The sequence below is a fragment of the Urocitellus parryii genome, unplaced genomic scaffold, assembly GCF_045843805.1.
Source record: "Urocitellus parryii isolate mUroPar1 unplaced genomic scaffold, mUroPar1.hap1 Scaffold_259, whole genome shotgun sequence".
Lineage (NCBI taxonomy): Eukaryota > Metazoa > Chordata > Mammalia > Rodentia > Sciuridae > Urocitellus > Urocitellus parryii.
In genome coordinates, this window is record NW_027552525.1 from 138,333 (window position 1) to 158,268 (window position 19,936).

The 19,936-nt window shown below is 65.5% G+C and overlaps 1 protein-coding gene across 5 annotated transcripts in view; it reads left to right on the forward strand.

The window, feature by feature from the left end:
- Positions 1-19,936, forward strand: part of LOC113186783 (protein shisa-like-1) — a 94,987-nt gene that overhangs the window by 55,771 nt on the left and 19,280 nt on the right. For 3 of the 5 annotated variants that reach the window (XM_026394336.2, XM_026394333.2, XM_026394334.2), the window contains exons 2-4: positions 5,977-6,078; positions 8,750-8,963; positions 17,085-17,402. In XM_026394336.2, coding sequence (XP_026250121.1) covers positions 6,012-6,078; positions 8,750-8,963; positions 17,085-17,402 — 599 coding nt within the window. In that variant the 5' untranslated portion in view covers positions 5,977-6,011. Of the gene's footprint in view, positions 1-3,222; positions 3,298-5,178; positions 5,231-5,976; positions 6,079-8,749; positions 8,964-17,084; positions 17,403-19,936 lie in introns of those variants that run through there. The other 2 variants (XM_026394338.2, XM_026394337.2) reach the window with 2 other exon arrangements.

Here is a 19,936-nt window from a genome sequence, read left to right on the forward strand (position 1 = left end):
TGGCTCCTCTTCTCCTGGGTGCCTGGCCCCTGGCACCAAGGGAGGCCCCAGGAGAGCGCAGGGCCACCCACCGGCAGCGCTGCCCCTCCCCCGCCTGGCACTTGGAGTGAGTCACTCCTCATGTGATGTTTGTGCTCTCCACCGGGAAGTGCCTGCCGCGGGACTCCAGGCTGCCTTATCTCCTTCGTGCAGCCCAGCAATCCGTGGACACAGGCCCACGGTCGAGTTGCCAAGGGCTACGGCTGTCCCTGCCCACCCCCTGCGTAACCGGGGAGGCCGAGGGGGCCCGGGAGGCCCCAGGAGATCCCAGCAGCCAGGAGCTGCCCTCCCTCCCGGGCTCTGGCGTCCACACCTGCAGAGCAGGGTGACAGCCAGGCCAACACCCCGAGAGCCACAGAGCTCTAATGGGGACATGGTGGCTCAGGGAGAGGGTGTGAAACCGGGGACGGTAGGGACAGGGTTTAGAGCTTGGACCCAGGGCTCAGAAGGCAGGGGCCAGGGAGAGGGCCTTCTGTGGGCATCAGCTGGCCCGTCCTCCTGAGCGGGGCCAGCGGGGGCAGGAGCGGTCTCCAAGCCACCGCCCTGCTCAGCCGCCCACAGCCCCCTGCCGTCTGCGGGGCTCCCCCCACCCCCGCCTGGCCGCCGCTGTTCCGTCCAGGTGTCCACTCTTGGAGGTGAAGCGAGTGTGTATCCAGCACCTACTGTGCGCCAGGCGTGGTGGGGGATGTGGAGGCACGAAGCCCCCACCTCCGGGAGCTTGTCCCAGCAGGGAAGGAGGCCAAGCTAACGTGGGAGGGGACCTGGAGAACCAGGGCGTGGGGTTCAGACACGGCCGGCGGGGGGCCAGCTCTGCCCTCTAGACACTGGCCTTGGGAGGAGCGGAGTGGGCGACACCAGATACCCACCGTCTGCGGTGCCCCGCCGGCCTCTGCTCCATTGCGCCCATCTTCTGTCCCCACCAGGGCGGCCATGGTTGCCTGAGCCGGTGAGGAAGCCGAGGCCAGTGCACTCACTCACCTGGTCACCCAGCGGGCAAGTGCTGCCACTCCACAGAGGTTGGGGACTGAGGGCGCTGTCACACAGGGCCACCGCAGCAGACCTGCTCCAAAGTACACCCGCGGCCCTGCAGCTCTGGGCCCATCCCTGCGCCTCTCTGAGCAGCGAAACAGAGACGTCTCTCAGTCCCCAACCTCTGTCCCCATCCCGTCCCTCACACCCGACAGCAGGTGGCCAGGTGGCTTTGACCAGTGTCTGTTTCTCAGATGTTGGCCCCAGCCAGCGCTGTGAGGGGACGTGTCCCAGTTCCTCCGGCGGCTGCCTCCTGCCAGCACAGGGGGGTCACAGGGACAAGCTTTGATCTTGCTTCAGGCAGCATCGAGTTGAGCAGTGTTTATTCCTGGACCTCGCATTCCAGGGACGTTTCATAACCTCCTCGCACGTGTCGTCCTGAAAACAGACTGTCACCAGGGGTGTGGGGAGAGGGCGGCCTGGGGGCCGGGGCCTGCTCGTGCCGGCCAGGGCAGTCCACGGTGTGCGAGGCCAAGGGGCCAGTGGGGGAGAGCAGCCGGGTCCCAGTCCCTGCCCGTGTGAGGCTCCTGCACACCCATGGGCACCTGCTGTCCATGCTGAATGCTCGTCCACGTTGACGCCAACATGACTGTCACTGACAGTCCTGCAAGTCTGGCCACTGAGCATCATGTGGCTGGCATGATGACCATCCCCACCCTGCCCAGGCCACAGGTCCCAAGGCTGGGGAGCCTTTCCAGTCCTGTGTGACGTGCCGCTCGGCCCACAGTGGCAGAGCGGCAGGGCCAGCTAGGGAAGGCCCCTGGGAGAGGGCCACTCCCCGCCAGGCCCAGGCTCTGGAGTGCGCCACCAGCTGCTGAGAGCCCAGGTGCCCGGGCAGGACCTTCACCTCCCCTGGCCTCCCGCCCTGCCCTGGGGAGGGGGGCGAGGTGGCTTGGGGCTTCCACAGTGACCAGCCTGTGTCCTTCTCTGTCCCCGGGGCTAGAAAATTCAGGGCCAGGGCCAGTGTGGCTCATGTCTGAAGAGGACCATGCCCCTGGGGCAGTGTCCTGTCCCTGACCCCTGCTCCCATGTGCCCTTCTCAGAGTGGCTCTGGAATGAGGACACAGATCAAGTCGGCCCAGGGGGTGGGGAGGGCCAGCGTTTTGGGAGCCCCCTGCAGGAGCCACGGGGTGCGGAGGAGAGGCCTGGGGTGGGCTCCCCGGTGGAGCCTCAGGCACCGAGCACAGCTGGGAACAGAACGTGCAAAGGCTCAGAGGAGCCACGGGCCTTGGAGGCTGAAGCTGGAGGAGCAGAGAGGGTGAGGCTGTGCTTGGAGGCCTTGGGGTGGGCGAGGCCGGACCTCCCAAGCAGGGTGAGCAGGCAGGCACTTTGGGAAGCCACCCTGGGACCGCAGAGGTAGAGGCCAGCTGGTAGGACAGGTGGGCTCCATGAGGGCGAGGCTCCGGCACCCCGTCTCAGCTGTCACACAGGCGCCTGTGGATCACGTGCCCCATCAGCCCCTTCCAGCACAGAGGACTCTGGGACTCGGTGGCTCACCCAGGTCACATGGGTTTGGCCTCAGGCAGAGCAGCCCAAGCCCCAGGCCTGGCAGCCCTGGGTGGTCCCCGCCAGAGGAGATGCACTTGGCCAGCCAAGGAGGCAGGGTGGGCTGAGGAGGGGCAGCAGGAGACCCCAAGGCTGCCAGAGCTTCAGGCCAATGGTGTCCCCGTCACCCCCCACCAGGCAGTGGGGCCCTGCCCCAGGGTTCCTCCCCGCGGTCCTGGTGGCCTGGCTGATATGCCAGGGACCTCCCGTCCCCGAGGGTCTAATTCATCTCCCAGCTCCGCTGCTGTCCACACGCCCTCCCCTGGCTCCCAGCCTTGCCAAATTTGGTGTTTAAAAATAACCCTCCAACCTCAGAACAGCAGTCCCCGGCTGACCCGGGCGGCGGACCACAGAGATGCGGCCGGACTCGTGATTCCAGGTCGAGAGCGCCCAGGGAGCCCGCGAGGCAGAGTGTCCTCCAGCTCTCCAAGGGTGGGCTCGGAGCTGCCATCTCAGGTGGCCCGGGAAGACAGACCTCACTGCGCTTGCTGGGGGCCTGGGGGCCTGGGACGCCTTTGGGGCACTGGGAGGTTGAGTGGTTTTGGAGCCTGCTTGGCCTCCTGCCTGCAGCCAAGGGCTGTGTGAGCTCCAGCACGTCACTCTGCATCTCTGAGCCTCAGTCTCTTCCTTTCTGAGATGATCTGCCTCCTGGGGCTGCGTGGGGTTCGCGGAGGTAACAGTGAGGTACTGGACAGTGTCCAGCTCACCCACCAAACAGCCAGGGGATGGCAGCCTCCAGGGGCAGCCCCCAGGGGCTCTGAGCACCCAGAAGCAGGGCCCAGCAGGCTGGGCAGCAAGTAGATGTGAGGGTCCCGTAGAGCAGACGTCACCTGTGGCAGGTCCTGGGTGGGGGTGCCCGGCTGTGTGACATGTCCTAGTCCCAGTGTTCATGGTCCCCAAACCCAGGTCCTCTGTGGCCCCGCAGAGGGCCCAGGCCATGGCTTTGGTCTTGTGACTGGGCAGGGAATGTGTGGCCCGAGGCAGTGACCGTCTAGGACCAGGCTGGCCCTGGGGCCCTGGGGGTGTCTGCAGCCACCTTCTGGCTCAGAGGGGACGGGACGTGACTGGCCTCCCCAGGACTCTGCCTGCAGCCCTGGTACTCCAGCCCTCGGGAGCCTGGGCAGTGATCGCTGTCCAGCAGGCGGGTGGTGGCTTTGACGCTCCGACTCAGGCCCGGCATGAGGTGGACAGGGGCCTGTCGGCCTGCAGAGCCGGGGAGCAGTGCCCAGGCTGGATGGCTGCACTCGGATGAGTTAGACGTGGGTGACCTGGCATCAGGCTCTGAGGTGGCTGTGATCTCAGCGCCACAGAAGGAGGCCTGGGGCTGGCTGGGTGCCCTCCAGGCCTGACACTGGGCCGTGCCCTCTGCTCTGGCCAGGGCCTGTGGGGTCATGGGTGGGGCTGGTGAGCACCCTCCACGCACAGCCAGGGGACAAGGACTCTCCTCTGTCATGTCCCTAGAACCCAGTGGGAGCCTGGCTGAGTTGGAGGTGGCAGGTGGCTGCTGAGGGAGGAGGGGCAACTGGAAACCCACAGACAGGCCAGGGGAGGGATGGGCTTCTAGGCAGCAGAGTCAAGGGGGCTTCCTGGCGGAGGTGGCATCTGAGCAGCTTCTGACTGAGCTGCTGCAGAATGGCGCCCCAGGGTGACTGACCCCCCAAAAACAGGCAGTGGACTTTGTAGGGAGTGGCAGCAGCAGGAAGAAGCCCTGCCCTGGTGCAGGTGGACCTGGGTCACTCACCCACTGGCCCAGTAGCTCCTGGACTTGAGCCCCTGATCAGAATGAGGGCAGCCCCACCCTATGGGTCCTGGAGCCTGGGACTTGACTCCGCCCCCAGCCCCAGCTTCTCCGGTCTGCAGGTGGGGCCCAGGCTGGGGCCCAGGCGGGTGGTCATCTTGGGCCCAGGGCTCCGTTGGCTCGGCGTATTTCCAGGGTGGATCCTGCGGTTTCCCTGAAAGGAGATCTCTCCTAAGCACTCAGATGCTTTAATCTCCTTCGGCCTCCCAGGAGGCCAGGAAGGCACGGGAGGCAGGGGAGGCCAGGCTCAGAGCAATTAAGCGGCTCTCAGCCTGGGGAGCTGCAGGGCAGGTGGGAGGGGAGGCTCTGCGCTGTGCAGACCTGAGGGGCCCCCTCCCCGTCACCCCACGTCACCACCAGGAGTCTCGATGCCAAGGCTGCCAGCCAGGGGTGTTCTGCGGTCAGGCCCCCCCGTCCTGGTACACCTCCTGGGGTGGGCACCCCGTGGCTCAGGCCCCTGGTGCCGCTCTGTGGCGGGCCGAGGTCAAGGCTGGGAGCCTGGGTTCCAACCTGTGCTGGTTTCCCACCTCTGGGTGTCGGAGTGGCTCCCCGGTTGCCGGTCCTGCAGGCTGACTGCCCACAGGATGCAGAGCTGCCTCCGCCCCCCTGGTGGCCCTCTGCCCTCCCTGACCGGCCTCCAGGAGCCGAGGGCGGGGTTCTGGGACAGTCTGAGCTGGGCATCGGCTGCCCTTCCCCCACTCCTCTTCCAGAGCCGGTGGTCAGCTGCGTCTCTGCAACTGTTCATCTCAGACTGTCTTCGGGGACACTCAGTGAGGGCCTCCCGAGTGGACCCAGGACTGACCAGAGGGAGTCTTCTCTGTGAGCAACAGGGAGGGGCTGTGCAGTCCTGCCCGCAGGCCAGGGCCCCCACCTGGCAGGGGCAGCCCTGGGGACCCCACTCCCCCAGGGACCCCAGGCGAGTGGGGCCCCCCAGTGCGTGCCCTTTTGTGACCGGCTTGCTTCCCTGAGCACAAGGTCCCCAGGTCCATCTGCCCTGTGACAGGGTCAGAATCCCCTGCTTTCTTAAGGCTGAACTGTGTGTCCCCGCTGTGTCCCATTGTCCCGCCCTCCGGGGAGTCCCGGGAACCTTCCCGCTCAGCTCTAGGAGGAGCTGGTGGCGGGGACCTGCTCCCAGCGCAGGGCGAGCTCCGAGCCTCGTGGCATTTTAAATATTCATTTGTTTGTGTGGCTCGTCGCTGTCCTCGCGGAAGGCACACGGCTCTGCCTGGTGCTGTTTGGTTTCTCTTTAGTCCCCGCCGTGTCCCCAGGGCCTGGGAGCCCCTGCCCGGTGCTCGCCCTCGGACCAGGGGTTAATGGAAGTCCCCGTTAGGGACGCGCGGTCCGCGGGTTATTTCCACCACCTGAGCCGTCGTCCTCCTCTGATTCAGTCTCATTTTGCGGTGAAAAGAAAAGGAGGTGACAGGTGACGGGTGGGAAGGCCGTTCATTCCGGAGAGGAAATTGGATGGCTGGATTCCACCCTCGCCGCCCTGCGCCCGCCGCAGGTCCCCGCCGGCGACAAAGCCGGCCGCCCACACCCAGCCTCCCCCGGGTCTCATTAAACAGGCGGCGGCGCTGCACGGATCGATGCCAGCCAAACGATGACCAGTTGTGGCCCGCGGTCCCGGAACCGGCTCGCCCTGCTCCTGTCCCTGCTGTTCTCCGCAGGTAAACCCTGGAGGCGGGCGGGAGGGGCGTGGTCAGCGGGGCCAGCCGGGCGCCGCCCTGGTGCCCTCCGACCAGCTCACGCCCATGGCGGGCGGTGAGGACCTACTGTGCACAGCACCCTGCTCCCTCGCCCGGGTGCTCCAGGGAGAGTCCGAGGGGCCTTTGCGCACAGCCCTACCCGTCCACCAGCAGCTCAGGTCGCCCGCGGTATAGATAAGGACCCTGAGGCTGGGGCACACTTGCCTGAGCCAATACAGCAGGCTGGGGGCTGGGAACCTGGCCCAGGCAGAGCCCCGGTACTGGGGCCACCCCACGGGTGCCACACCAGCTCCCCACGATGTCCCCTATCAGACTCCCAGTTACAAAGATGGGCATGCACCGCTCCGAGCTGGGGCTGACCAGAGAGGCCTCCCTTGCCCTCAGCAGAAGGGCGGCCCAGCACATCAGCCAGCGCCCGCTCTGAGCAGGGCCAGTGCCGCTCTGCCGGAGGCTTCCTGTCCTTCCTGCTCCTCCTCTGTCCACTGTCTCTGCCTCCGACTCTGTTTCTCTCTGAGCCACTGATGTCCCCTGGTGGTTTCCAGCCCCCACCACGCTGCTGGGCACAGCTTAGAGGGAGGCCAGGAGGGGCTGGGAGTGGGGGTCCCCCGGCAGGGGCTCCCCATGCATGGGCTCCTCTGGTCCTCACTGTCCCCTGGGGCAGAAGAACCTCTGGCCTCCTCCTACAAATGAGGAAAGGACTCTGAGCAGGAAGCAGCTGCCCGTCAACTCCTGCTGTGTGAGGAGGGGAGCAGGGCACTGCCCTGAGCCAGCACAGCCTGCTGCTGGCCCACAGGGGAGCCAACCTGCCTTCCCCAGGGAGGGGAGGGGGCCGAGGGGCCAGGTAGCCCCGGGACGCTCCAGCAGTCCTGGCTCCTAGCCCAGGGCTCCCTCGGCTCAGGGAGCTGCAGGGCTTCCTGGTGGCCGCCAGTGGCCAAAGCCGGTGGCGCTGACTGTCCAGCGGTGCTGACACTGTGAGCTAGGTGCAGGGCAGGACCCTTCTATGTGCTGGGCCAGCCCCCGCCAACCCTGTGTCTACACCCCTGGCTCCTGCCAAGGTGTCCAGGCCCCTCAAGGCCAGCTCCTCCCTGCCGCCCTGCCCACCCCAAGTCCTGTGGCAGCTCTGGGGCCTGTCCCAGAGCCTGGGCCGGTCTTTCTGGCTAGCACATGGCCTCTGGCTAGCTGGTCCCTCCCAGCTGCCCACAAACAGGTGTGAGTAGAGCCACGGCAGGGCTTCCCAATGGACTGGGACCGAGGCAGGATTGATGGCCACGGCCACCCTCAGCTCTGGCCCTGGCCTGTGGCTCCGCCAGGTTGGGGTCCCACCTAGCCCATGGCATCCCTGGTGGGCTTCCTGGACAGACTGAGGGCCGTGCCCCAGAGCTGATCTGGAAGGACTACGAGGGGCCTGAGAATCTGCTTTGGGACAAGTCCCCAGGGGTGCGACAGGCCAGGCCAGGGACCATGCCTTGGGGCCCACTGCCCTGAGCCTCACTTTGCCCTCCCTTCAGTGGAATCCATGATCTCTGTCAGCAGATGCTCCATCTGGGCATGTGCAGTCACCTCTGCGTCCTGGGAGAACGGTTTCCCAAGGTCAAGGGGGTCAAGGGAGCCCAGAGGCCCCTGTGCTCCACCCGCAGAAGAGGGTGCTGTCCTTTAGGGAAGGGGCACAGAATTTGAGTGGGGGCACCCCAGCCAGCCTCTGCACCGGGAGCCTGAGGGGCGCCGCCCACCTGCCAGCCCAGCCCCTCCTGGCCTCCCCGGAGGCACGCCTTCCTGGCCTCCCCGGAGGCACAGCCTGGGGGTGAGTGTGGGTGCAGCCTAGTAACCTCGGCAGACAGCTCCCAGCTCGCTGGCTGGCGGAGGCTTTGCAGAGCCAGTGCCTCGTGGTTGGAGAGGCGCATTCAGCCCGCGAAGCCCCTTTTCAGCGATACAAATTAGATACAGGATCCCTTTTATGAAGATACTAATTAAGCTTGAGGCAGCGGCTCCAGGGCTTCCATTGTTCAGCCTGTACTCCTGTGTGTCACCCGGCCTCCCTCCGGAGCTGGGGGGTGGGAGAGCAGAGTGCTGGCTCCCTGCAGTGGGGAGGGAGCCTGGGAGGCCTTGGGCAGGGCAGGGCAGCAGGTGGGCAGGACCGCTGGCTGGAGGGGCTGCTGATAGAACCCAGTCTCCTCCATGCCCCTCACCCCAGGGGCCAGCCTGTCTGCAGTGGCCCCACCCAGGAACCGGTGGAGTCCAAGCAGGCCTGGGTTCATTCCTGCTCCCCTGCTTCCCAGCGCAGCCGCGTCACTGCAGGCCTCTAAGCCTCAGTTTCCCTGTCTGTAAAGGGGGGTTCCCAAGCCCACCTGCTAGGGTGGCCGCTGGACTAGACGGGATGGGCCTGGGAGGGCAGAGTGGCCGCTCAGTTCCTGTGAGTGCTTCTAGCTGCTGGAGGGGTCCCCTCGAGGGGGCCCTGGCTCTTCCCTGGAGGAGCCCCAAGTCCCTGGCCTCAGAGTCCACAACCAGGGCTTCTGGGAGAAAAGAGCCAGCAGGCTTCCCGGGGGGGGGAGGGCCAGCAGGACTGGACCGCTGCCCATCCTGCCCCTGGGCACAGTGGCCGGGGTCCCACCAAATCTGGCGACCTGTTTTGCAGTCTCCTCCGCGCATTTCCGGGTCTGCGAGCCGTACACGGACCACAAGGGCCGCTACCACTTTGGCTTCCACTGCCCCCGGCTCTCTGACAACAAAACCTTCATCCTCTGCTGTCACCATAACAACACGGTCTTCAAATACTGCTGCAACGAGTCTGAGTTCCAGGCGGTGATGCAGGCGAACCTCACGGCCAGCTCCGAGGGCTACATGCACAAGTGAGTTCCAGCCAGCCCCAGGGCAGGTGCACCGTGACCCCGGGGAGCGTGACCCCCGGGGAGGGGCCCAGGCAGACCCACGAAGCCTCCAGGGCCTGCCCTCTGAGAAACCCGAGTGCCACGCCCACTCTCAGGCCGGCTAGAGGCTCCCTGGGGTCGTGTGCAGAGTTTCAGGTAGAGCAGGTGCCAGCGCCTGGAGTCCCTGGGCCCAAGTCCCCGCGTTCATTCAGCCTTGTTCAATCATACGGATGGACACCATCGACTCAGAGGTGGACCCTGCAGTCCTCCCCTAAGTGACGAAGACACATTGAGATCAGGCTCCTGAAGGGGGGACCGAGGTATGGGAGCAGAGATGGCAGGGGGAAGCAGGGGATGGCTAAGTCCAGGCCTGGAAGATCAAAACGGCCTTTTACTGTGGACCTCACTGAGCATCTTCACACGAGAGGGCCGTTTGTGCTTGTCACTGTGAGCTACCTGAACGTGTCCCTTTGCATTTTGGTCTTTTTATTTATTTATAGGAATTCTTTATATATGAGAAGAAAAATTTTCGTGTTGTGCCTTTGATTTGGTGATTTTTTTCTCATACTTAATTTTAATTGTTATGCAATCACAGTATTTCCAGTTTTTTTCTTTTACGACTTCTGGGTTTTATATCATAATGAGCAAGGATTTCCCTAATGGGGTTATTAAAAATCCCCCCATGTCATCTCTACTTCTTTTATGTTTTACTTTCTTTTTAAAAAAAATCTATCATTTATATCAAAAGACTTATATTGATATCAGTTTTGAGCTAGGAATTCAATTTCATTATTACTGGTGTTGTTTTTTTTTTCCCCAAATGGGGAGGCCACTTGTTCCAACACCATTCACTGAACCGTCCATCTCCTCTCTGCTGGTGTAAAGTGCAAATATCATGTACCATAATGTGCTAAACTGGAGTGTCAGGCAGATGGTGAGACTCTCCGTGATCCATTGGCTGGTGTCTCAGTGTCTCACTCTACTAACGACGGTGATCTTTAGTATGTTTTCACATCTCGGCTTATTCGCCGGGCTCTTGGTTATATGAACGTTTGAATTAGCTTGTGTAGTTCTGCAAAGAAACAGAAACAAACAAACAAACAAAAAAACCCCACCAACCTAATCATGATTTTGAACTGAGCTCATTTTGAATTCATAGGTGAAGCCAAGAAATGACTTTTCATATGTGGACTGTTTATCTCCAAGGACACAGTACATCTCTATGGGTTCGCATTTTCCCTCATAGCCCTTCACAGTTTTCTTCATAGAGATGTTGTACAATAAGCTTTGCGTTTACTCCTACTTGTTTCTTTTCATGTTGCTATTATAAATAAGGTGTTTCCTTCTACCCTGTCTTCTGACTGCTCAGATGATAAAGGTGATAAAAGCTAATCATTTCTATTTATGAATTTTGTGAATTTCGTACTCAGCCAGCTTACTAAAATGTCTTATCTTTGTCACACTTTTCCAGTTGATTCTCCTGGGTTTCCCGTTAGGATGATTTTGTCTCCTACTTTCTAACGAGCGTGCCTCCCTTCTTTTTTCTTGTCCAAGTGTGTTGGCGAGTACCTCTAAAACAACGGTGTCGGCTCCTCTTTACGGGTCAGGCATTCTTTCTTACCTTCCTCCTAACTTTCATGAGATGCTTCAGATATTTTCCCAGAAAGCAGGAGGCTGGCTCTCAGGAGACATGGGCTTGAAAGGGGTGGTTGTGGAGCGCTGTGAAGGGATCAGCAGGACCGCTGGGGGCAGTGGGCTGGGAGCTGAGCCTCCATCTCTCCGTCTGTCGCGGGGACTCCCAGGGCTTTGCATCATGCTGTGCTCACTCAGGGGGAAGCTGCGTCCTCCCTTTGGTTGGGCAGGAGATGCCAACTCCCCTCCTCCCCCCAGGCCAGCTCCCCATCCTGCCTTCCTCAAATGCACGGCTTCCCCTGAATATCTTGCCATCTGCTCAGGCCTTAGAATAATTCTGTGTGTGAAGTCGCTGCGCGAGCCCCGTCCGTCACAGCGGGACTGGAACCAGGCCTGCAGTTTGACCCGAGCCTTTTCTAAGAACAGGGGCTAATTCGTGAGGGAGCAGAGCGGCACCAGGACGGGGTCAGGACCCCGAGGGGCTGCGGGGGCCGTGGAAGCCTCTCGGAGGCTTGGCAACAAACCAGACTGTGCAGGGGCTGGCGCCTGGCGCCTGGGATCCTTGTTCCGGAGCCCACAGGTTTCTATAATCTGCACACTTCCCGGGATTGCACGTGGAATACGCCACGGTTCCAACCCCGGGGCCGCTGGCTGCTCGCCAGCAGCTGGACCACAGAGGAAGGCCTTTGTGGAGAGGACGGGACACGTGGGAACTGGAACTTGAACTTGCGCTTTTACTCCTCGACCTTAAGAAGCGCCCAGGGAGCGCCTCGGGCAGGCTCTGCGCCCACACTCCCGCCTGCCTCAGCGGCCACCCGTCCTTAGCCATGTCACACTGGGGGAGATGGGCACAGAGCAGGTGAGCCACCTGCCTGGGGAAGGCGCGTGGTGGAGCCCGGGAGGCCTGGAGTTGCCTGGGAATCCTGGAGCCTCGCGGGTGGAGGCAGACCCACCCCAGCGGGGAGAGGCCCAGACAGGGCTGTGCCGGCCTCCCGGACCTTGGGCAGGTCATTCTTTGTTGCCCTGCATGTCCTGGGCTGTGGGGCAGGCCGGCCTCTCCCACCAGATGCCAGCAGCCCTCCTCCCACCGTCCCGGCCTCGACCCACGGTGCGGGTGGCCCGCGCACCCCTGCTCCTGTGTTCTCCAGCGTCTTCCTGCCCCCTTCCTCCCTGGGGGTGGGAGGCCTGGTGTGGTGAGCCCCCACAGACCTGGACTCCACCCACCCGCACTCTGCGTCCTGGAGGGAGGCCGGGGCGTCCAGTGTGCTGAGAGGCAGGCGGGAGCCCCCGGCCCAGGAGCCTCCACCCGAGATCCCTGCAGGAAGTTCAGGGGTGACTGGGGACCCGGGGTGGCAGGGCCTCCTGGGGTGCGGAGGTGCTGGGACCCTCTCCTGAGGGAACCTGGGGCCAGGAGGGCTCTGAGCTGTCCTTGTGCCTCCAGGATGGTGCACGGGACAAGGGGGCCCTTGAGCACCTGGGGTGACCAGAGGCCCAAGGACAGCTTGGGGCTGTGGCCCCACAAGGGACGACCTGGGGACGGATCAGGGCCTCGGGAGCCCCTGTCCAGCTGCCTGGGCTCCAGGACTGTGGGCCAAGCCCAGGTGGGCTGGTGGCAGAGGGGCAGCTGGGGAGTCTCAGGTGGGAGCCAGCATCAGATTGTCACCAGACGGTGGGGACGGGGCCTGCGTGTGCCCCAGGAACAGGCAGAGCCCACCTGGGCTGTGGCCATCCTGCCCTGCAGAGCCCTGGGCACACCTGGTCGCAGGCCCTCTGGGGTGCGCTCTCCCCAGCCTCTAGCAGCCGCTCTGGGAGGAAGAGAGCCCAGTCGGGTGGAGGCTGGTGAGCTCACCTGTCCCAGGTGACAGCTAGAGCCGGGTGGGAGCCCCGTCCTGCTCCTGGCCTTGTCGGGAGAGCCTGGACCTGTCGGGCTCCGGGGCTCGCACCAGGTCTCAGCCAGAGCCCGGAGTCCCAGGGCCCTGGACCTGCACCTGCCAGGGCCTCACCCCGGCCAGCGGTCAGCCCAGAGGGACAGCAGCTGGAACGCGGCCCCCACCGTCCCTGTGGCTGAGTCAGTGGGAAGAGGGTGACCGGGGAGGGGGCACTAGGCCTCCTTTATCTGCGCTTCTCTGGAGGAACAGGGGTTTCTTGGCCCTGGCAGATGCCTCCCATCACCCGCCGCAGCGATGTCACCTTCCGGCCACGCCAGGGGTGCTCAGGCCGTCCTGGGCAGGCAGCTGGACACCCGCCCAGGTCTCGGGCCCCCGACCCTGGGCCTCCACCCAGGGCTCAGGTGGGCAGGCACCAGGGCAGCAGCTGCCCCTCCCCGAGGCAGGGAACAGCTCGGAGGCCTGGGCACTGCTGCTGTGGCATGGGCACAGGGTGCAGGGTGCGGGCACAGGGCGCAGGGCTCTCCCCACCTCCGCGAGACCCACCCGACGGCCTCCTTCCCCATGTCGGGGGCACCCCGATGTCTGGGTCCCAGCCTCCCCCACGCCACCTCGCGTCCCTGGTAACAGGCCTCAAGCTCAGGGTCCAGCCCCAGGGTGGGGTCAGAGGTCACCAGAGTGTCTTGTCCCCCACTCGACCCTGCCAGGCCCTGCTGGGTGTCGAACTTCCGCTCCCCACACGCAGGAAGACTGGAGAGCTTCTAGAACCCTCTTCCTGACCCGAGGGCCCTCCGCCTCCAGGGAAGGGAAGGAGCATCCCGAGGACCTGCCCCGGTCGGGGCCTGACTCGCTGCCGCCGCTGCAGAGAGCTGCCCACGCACGGGAAGGAGGCCCTGCCCGCCCCGCTCTCTGGGGCTGAGGCTCAGAGACAGTGAGAAGAGGCCTGGAGCCACACAGCACTAAAGGACACGCAGGGCCGCTCCTCTGTCCCAGGGTCCCGGCTCAGCGAAGGGTGATGAGCACCGAGTCCCGGGGCCTGGGGACAAATGCTGTTTCTGGCTCCTGCTGTGTCCCTGGCTGAGGAAGTGGCCTCCCGGGGACATCCCAGGTGGAGACGCCAGGCGCTGGCTCAGGGCTACTGCGGGGCCGTGGCAGCTGCCCTGCTGCATGGACCACCGCCATCCCGCCACCCACCGGCCCGCCCAGCCCTGATGGTGGGCCTGAGTCCTGGACAGGAAGCTGTGAGATCACCTCCCTGGCACCGAGGACTGTGCCCGGCCCAGCTGGTCACATGACCAAGCCTGTTTTCAGAGGGGCATGGGTGCCCCTCTGAGATGCCCCCAGGGAGTGGCGGGGACACTGTGACAGGAACAGCCTGCCTCCCTGGGCTTCCTGGGCCCGAAGCCAGACCCTGCCACGACTGCTGTGTGGCTTTGAGCAAAGCCCTGTGCCTCTCTGGGCCGAGGCCTCTCCAGCCTCCCTCTGGGCCTTCGTTGAAGTGGGTTCTCTTTCCAGGCCCTTCCTTGAGGCCCACGGCTTCACCACGGAGCAGGCAGCAGAGTGATCCCTTTCACAGACGAGGGAGCGGCCGCTCAGCTCCCTGAGTTCCACAGGGAGAATCTGCAGAACCAGGGTTTGAACCTGGTGCCCTGGCCTCCGCGTCCCCCAGCCAGGCCCAGCAGGACTCTCCTGGACCCTGGAGCGGGGCAGGGCCGGGCGTGCTCACAGGCTGAGCACAGCTGCTCTGGCCCCAGGAGACGGGGACTCCTCCATGACTCAGTGACCGTGCCCAGCACTCCCAGCTGCCGCTGTCCCTGGCTCTGCGGGCCTCGCGTCTGCCCCGAGCGCAGCCCCTGCTCTTGACCCTGGGCCGCTCCTCACACACGACCAAGACCGGCATCCGGGTGGAGTTAGCTTCCAGCTCACCTACTTTTAATTAGATTTTTAAAATCATACCAGGCCTGACTCCCCCAGCTGGCCGACCTCCAGGGCAGGACAGGGGCAGGAACTGCTCGGGGACAGGTCTGTGACCTGGTGGCCCAGCCTGCCACCCCCAGGCAGCAGAGGGGACCTGGTGCTGGCGGCACCAGCAGGGAGGGGCCGGGTGGGCAGCGGGTGGACGCCAACACCAGCCACTGGCCACAGAGCGCGATGACGGTGACCCTCGGCCAGGAGCTCTCGGAGGAGGGAGAAGCGGAACAAGCCCCTCGGTCTCTGCAGAGGCTGGGCCAGGGCCAGTGGGCACAGTGGGCAGAGGCAGGAGACCCCTCGGTGACACTCAACTCCAGCCCTCGGAGCCCCAGGCCTGAGCCCGGGGACGAGCAGCTCCCGCCCCTGGGCCACCTCCGGCAGGCGACTCTGTCTCTCCCGCGTCTTTCCTTGTCAGTCAGCGGGTCGTCCCTCCTGGCACATGGGCACACGGCGCCGTCTAAGGACTCAGAAGCGCAAGGCCCGGGCCTTTCACAGCGGCTAAGGTGGCTGCTCGCGGTCAGCGAGCGCCAGGAGGATGTTGGCATGGAGGCCACTTGGCCACAGCTGGGCACAGAGACCCGCGGGACTCAGCGCTGCCCTCAGGGCCTCCCTGTGTCCAAGGGCGGACAGTTCTGCAGGACAGCGGAGCCCGCAGTGCACTCTGGGAGCATCACAGCAGGCTGCCTGGAGGGGGCGGCCGCTGAGCCGGGCGCACAGGAGGTGGCACAGTGCGGGCAGGCGGGCAGCGAGGCCCAGCCTGGGCAGGAGCCCACGCACCTGCTGCCCTTTGCTCCCGGAACCGGGTGCTGCGCTCCAGGCTGGGTGGTTGGGGCTCAGGCGATGCTCTGTGCGGGGGCTTCCATTCTGCTGGATGCGACTGACCGCGGACAGCTGCCCCCTCCCCGCCCCGCCCCTCGGCCCCGCGGCTGCTGTGGGAACCCTGGGATGCCACTCTGGGCTGCAGGAGAGAGGACGTGGGGGACAGCCAGGCCGCCCCCTGTCTGCGTGGCCACCTGTCTGCCCCACATTCCTGCCCCGATGCTGCTCCGTCCCGCAGGAATTCTGACTAGAGACCTCTGGAAAAATCCAGCGTCCCCTCTGTGGTGGCCATGGTGGGGACCCGGCCACAGCGACTTGCTGCTTCCCCCGCCCCCCAGTGGGCACCAAGCCTGGAGCGTCGGCCCTGGGGGTCCACACACCTGTCGGGACACAGCCGCCTCCCTGTCACCCCGGCACCCAGCGAGTCCTTGGTCCAAGAACTGAGTGGCCAAGTGAGCGGGAGCACTGCTGGCCGGGAGCAAAGGGCGCCTGGCCCTGGCCCTGGCCCTGGCCCTGGCCCAGCCCTGGGAGGCCCAGGGTCCCGGGGAGCAGCCTTCTTCCTGCAGAGGCTCTGAAGCCAGGGCCGCTCCAGGTCTGCAGAGAGCCAGCTCCTGAAAGCTGAGACTGGAGTCTGTGGCCTCTCCTCCAGCCCAGAGACGGGCGGCGGTTCTCTCAGGAAACACAGCAAAGCCGGGCAGGGGAGGAGTGAGAACCAGGGCCCTGGCTACAGCACCATGTGTCCCGCTCAGTGGGGTCTGGGGGGTCCCAGTGCCTAGGGGCCTCGTTTGGGGATTGGGAGCAACAGCTGGGCCCGACTCTGCTCGTGGGTGTGCGTTAGCCCTCCTCCTTGGCGCTGCTGGCACAGCCACCGAGCAGGTGCCACAGCAGGGAGCAGCTGTGGGTGGCGTTTGAGGGACTGATGATCCGGTTCCTCCAACAGCTGCAGGCCCTTCGAGCACTGCTCATGGCTCCGTGGCACCAGGGCCCAGGACACGGCCGACCCTTGGGGACCAGCCCCCAGCCTCAGGGAGGGGTGGGGGAATGGTGCGGTGACCAGAGGAGGGACGGGCACCTGGAGACTTCCTGGGCTAGCGGCCTCCCAGGGGCTGACGGGAGGAAGGAGAAGGCCTGTGGAGAGCTGAGCAGCAGAAGCGCAGCCTGTGCAAAGGCCCTGTGTGGGCAGCCGGCAGACCGCGCTCCTCAGGGACCGGCGCTGGCCAGCGGGGGGTGCCTGGGCTGCACCGGGTCACAAGGCCCTCCAGGAGTCCCGTCACCTCTGCCAGAGGAGGGTGCAGGCCTGGTGCGCAGTGGGGGGTGGATGTAGGTGGATGAATAAGGAACAGTGGGGACCCCCACCACACAGCCAGAGTGAAAGGCCCCCAGGAAGGGACAGAAAGGCCGGGGACGGCGGGACGGGGGCACCGTGACTTCAGGCCACCGTGCAGATCCCCGAGCCGAGCCCTGAATGACACGTGGGGGGTGAGGTGTCCCCCCGTGTCCCCAGGCTCCGCAGCTGCCCAGGGGTGAGACAGGAGGTGTGTGCAGGGTGAGGCCGGGGACGGCAATGGCCGCCCAGCCACAGGGAGGCCCGAGGGGGGCGGCGGGTGGGCGGAGCCTGCGTGGGGGCCTGGGGTCCTCAGGGCAGGCCCAGGACGCGGGAGAAGGCCAAGGGGCGGGGGGCGGGGCCGAGCCTGGTGCCCGCCGGGAGCTCCCGCGCAGCCCTGGCCCGTGCCCCCGGTGCCGGCCGCCTGGGCAGGGCCGGCCGCCTCACGTCCGTCCGTCCGTCTCTCCCCAGCAACTACACGGCCCTGCTGGGGGTGTGGATCTACGGCTTCCTCGTGCTGCTGCTGCTGCTGCTGGACCTGCTCTACTACTCGGCCATGAACTACAATGTCTGCCAGGTCCACCTGGCGCGCTGGGGCCTGCGGGGCCGCTGGATGAAACAGGGCCCCCGGCGCTGGGGGGGCCCTGCCCGCGCCCCCCGCCCAGGGCCGCCGGCCCCGCAGCCCCAGCCTCCCCCGGGCTCCCAGCCGCCGGCCCCCCAGGCTGTGCACACGCTGCGGGAAGATGCCCAGAGCCCACCGCTGATGTCCTTCCAGAGCTCGTCTGCCTGGTGAGTGACCGCGGCCAGTGCTGGCCGACTGAGCACCTTCTCTGGCTCCTCCTGCTGCGCTTGGCTCTCTGGTTGTGGTCCCTGCAGCTCGGGAGGCTGAGGCGGGAGGACCGGGAGCTCAAGGCCAGCCTCAGCCATCTCGTGAGGCCCTGGGCGGCTGAGGGCGACCCCGTCTCTACATAAAACGCAGAACAGGGCTGGGGGGCTCCGTGGTCGGGTGCCCGTGGGCCCCGTCCTGGTACCACAGGTGAGAGGTGGCAGTGCAGCTCGGGAACAAAGCCCACCAGCCGTGGCGCTGGGCGCTGGTGTGGGAGCCGCTGCCGCTGCCCGCGACCTGGGGTTCCTGGCTGCAGAGGCAAAGCAGGAAAGGTGCTGGGTGTCCCTGTCACTGGCCGGTCGGGGGGACAGAGGGGCTTCAGGGCGCGGGAGACTTCCAGCCTGAGGCCAGGAAACAGGGAATCGCTTGGCTCCTGTCCGTGCCTTGAGTCACACGGGGCGGGGGTGACTCGGCAGGCGTCCCGCGGGTCCCTCAGGGGAGAGAGGAAGAGGGGGTGGGAAGGGCCTTGGAGGGTCAGCCCTTCGGGACAGCTGCCCAGCAGAGCCCTGCCCACAGGCCCGTCCACATGAGGCCAGCTCCCGTTCCTGCCTGGTCCCGTGCCGTGGGGCCGGCAGACCTCGGCCTGGCCCTGGGCAGTGCATAGTTGTCCAGGCCCCGGGATCAGGAGCCCACTGCGGGGCTGGCCAGTGCCCAGTCGGGTGCCTGGCTGTGGAGCCCAAGCCAGGGCGGCGGAGCTCAGCCTGGGCACCGGAGCTGGGCACAGCTCCCCCCCACGGCGCCCAGAGCCTCCCGCTGCCCCCCCGCAGCAGCTCCCTCAGGGTGAAGGCCTCGCAGGCAGCCCAGGGCCCAGCGCCACTCCCAGCCCCGTGACCGGGTGGACGCCTGGCCCTTCTTGACCTCCCAATTCTGGGGAAGGGGTCAAGGGTAGAGCCCCAGCCCTCCCCAGGGTCGTCCTGAGGGTTGAGTTAAACACTGGCACATAGTAGGTGTGCAGCTCACCTCTGGGGTGCCTCCCGGGAGGTGCAGCCGAGCTGGTCCATGATCACTGGTCACTCCAGGTAGCCACCGTCCCTAATGAATGACGCAAATAATTAACACGAGGCGCCAAGCCGCGGTGCTCAGGGACGGGGCCAGCGCCTCCGTCCCTCCTGGAGGAGGCAGGCGGGGCCCGCTCCGCTCAGTGGACAGCTGACCCCCTGGGTCCTCTGGGCGGGTCTCCTGTGGCGCCAGGTGATGGAGGACAGAGGGCAGGTCCCCACCCCAGGGGAGCAGGGACACAACCGCAGAGCAGGAGGGGGAGCGTCTGCTGGCGACGGGGCGCCCTGCCCGGGGTCTGTGGCCACAGAACCAGGGGGCACCTGGCGCCTCCAGGCCCACAGAGCAGGGCGGTCTGGGGTGAAGCCGCGTTTCCCGCAGCTGGGGCTGGACGTTGGCCAGTGGCCCTCCCCAGCCCCTGGGCACACGTGCGTCAGGACGGCTCCTGCCTCTGGGGTGTGCCAGGGCCAGGTGTGACCGTCGTCGGTGGCACCTGGCGTCAGAGCCGGGCTGCCCGCCCGAGAGGCCTGCAGTGCCCGAGGGGGCACGTCCAGTCTCACCAGAGGAGGCTCCACCCTGCTGGACATGGCGCTGACTGGGCCCTGGCCCCCAGGCAGGACCACCAGCTGCAGCCACAGGGTGGGCACCCTCATCATCCAGGCCCCAACACTGTCCCCACCCCCCTTCCAGCCTCCACGTCCCCCCAGAGGGCCTCAGCTCCTCGCCTGGCCGCACGGCCCCTGCCCGCCTGCCCTGGCCCTCCCGTTCATTCCCCTCTCAATGCCTGCTCAGCGCCTGGCTTCGAGTCACCCATGAGGTTTCCCTGGTAACTCACCCCAGGAGGGAGCTCAGCGGGGCTTCCACAGATGAGCGAACACGGGCTGCGGGCCCAGAGAGGGTGAGCGGCTTGCTCAGGGACACACAGTAAATCATGGGCTTGAGCCCAGGTCTCCCAGGGCCACGCCTGGCCCAAGCCCTGTGCCCCGGCTCCTGCCCACTCCCCCAGAGCCTCCTCCCACCTCACAGAAACACCCCCCCTCCAGCCCCACGTCCCTGCTCTCCATCAGTGCTGGGCCCGTCAGGCCTTCCACATCACCCTGGGGAGCTCCTGTTCACCCTAAAGCCTCCCCGGCACCCGGCACCCAGGAGGGCTGGCTCCAGGGAGGGCTTCCTGGAGGAGGCACCACGGGCGGGGTCCAGGGGCGTCCAGGGCTCTGCAAAGCGGCTCTCACTAGTCACACCACAGGAGTCAGAAACGGCCCTGAGCCACCCAGCCCAAGGACCCTGCCCAGGCCTTGAGTCCCGGTTGGCAGAAGGCCCCAGCAGGATGTTCAGGATTCACTGTCCAGGAGAAGGGACGGGCCATGTCCTCAGGGGCTGGGTCTGTGCCGGGCTTCTCCGCCTTGTGCCAGGAGTAAATGGTGACGCTACGCGGAGGGCC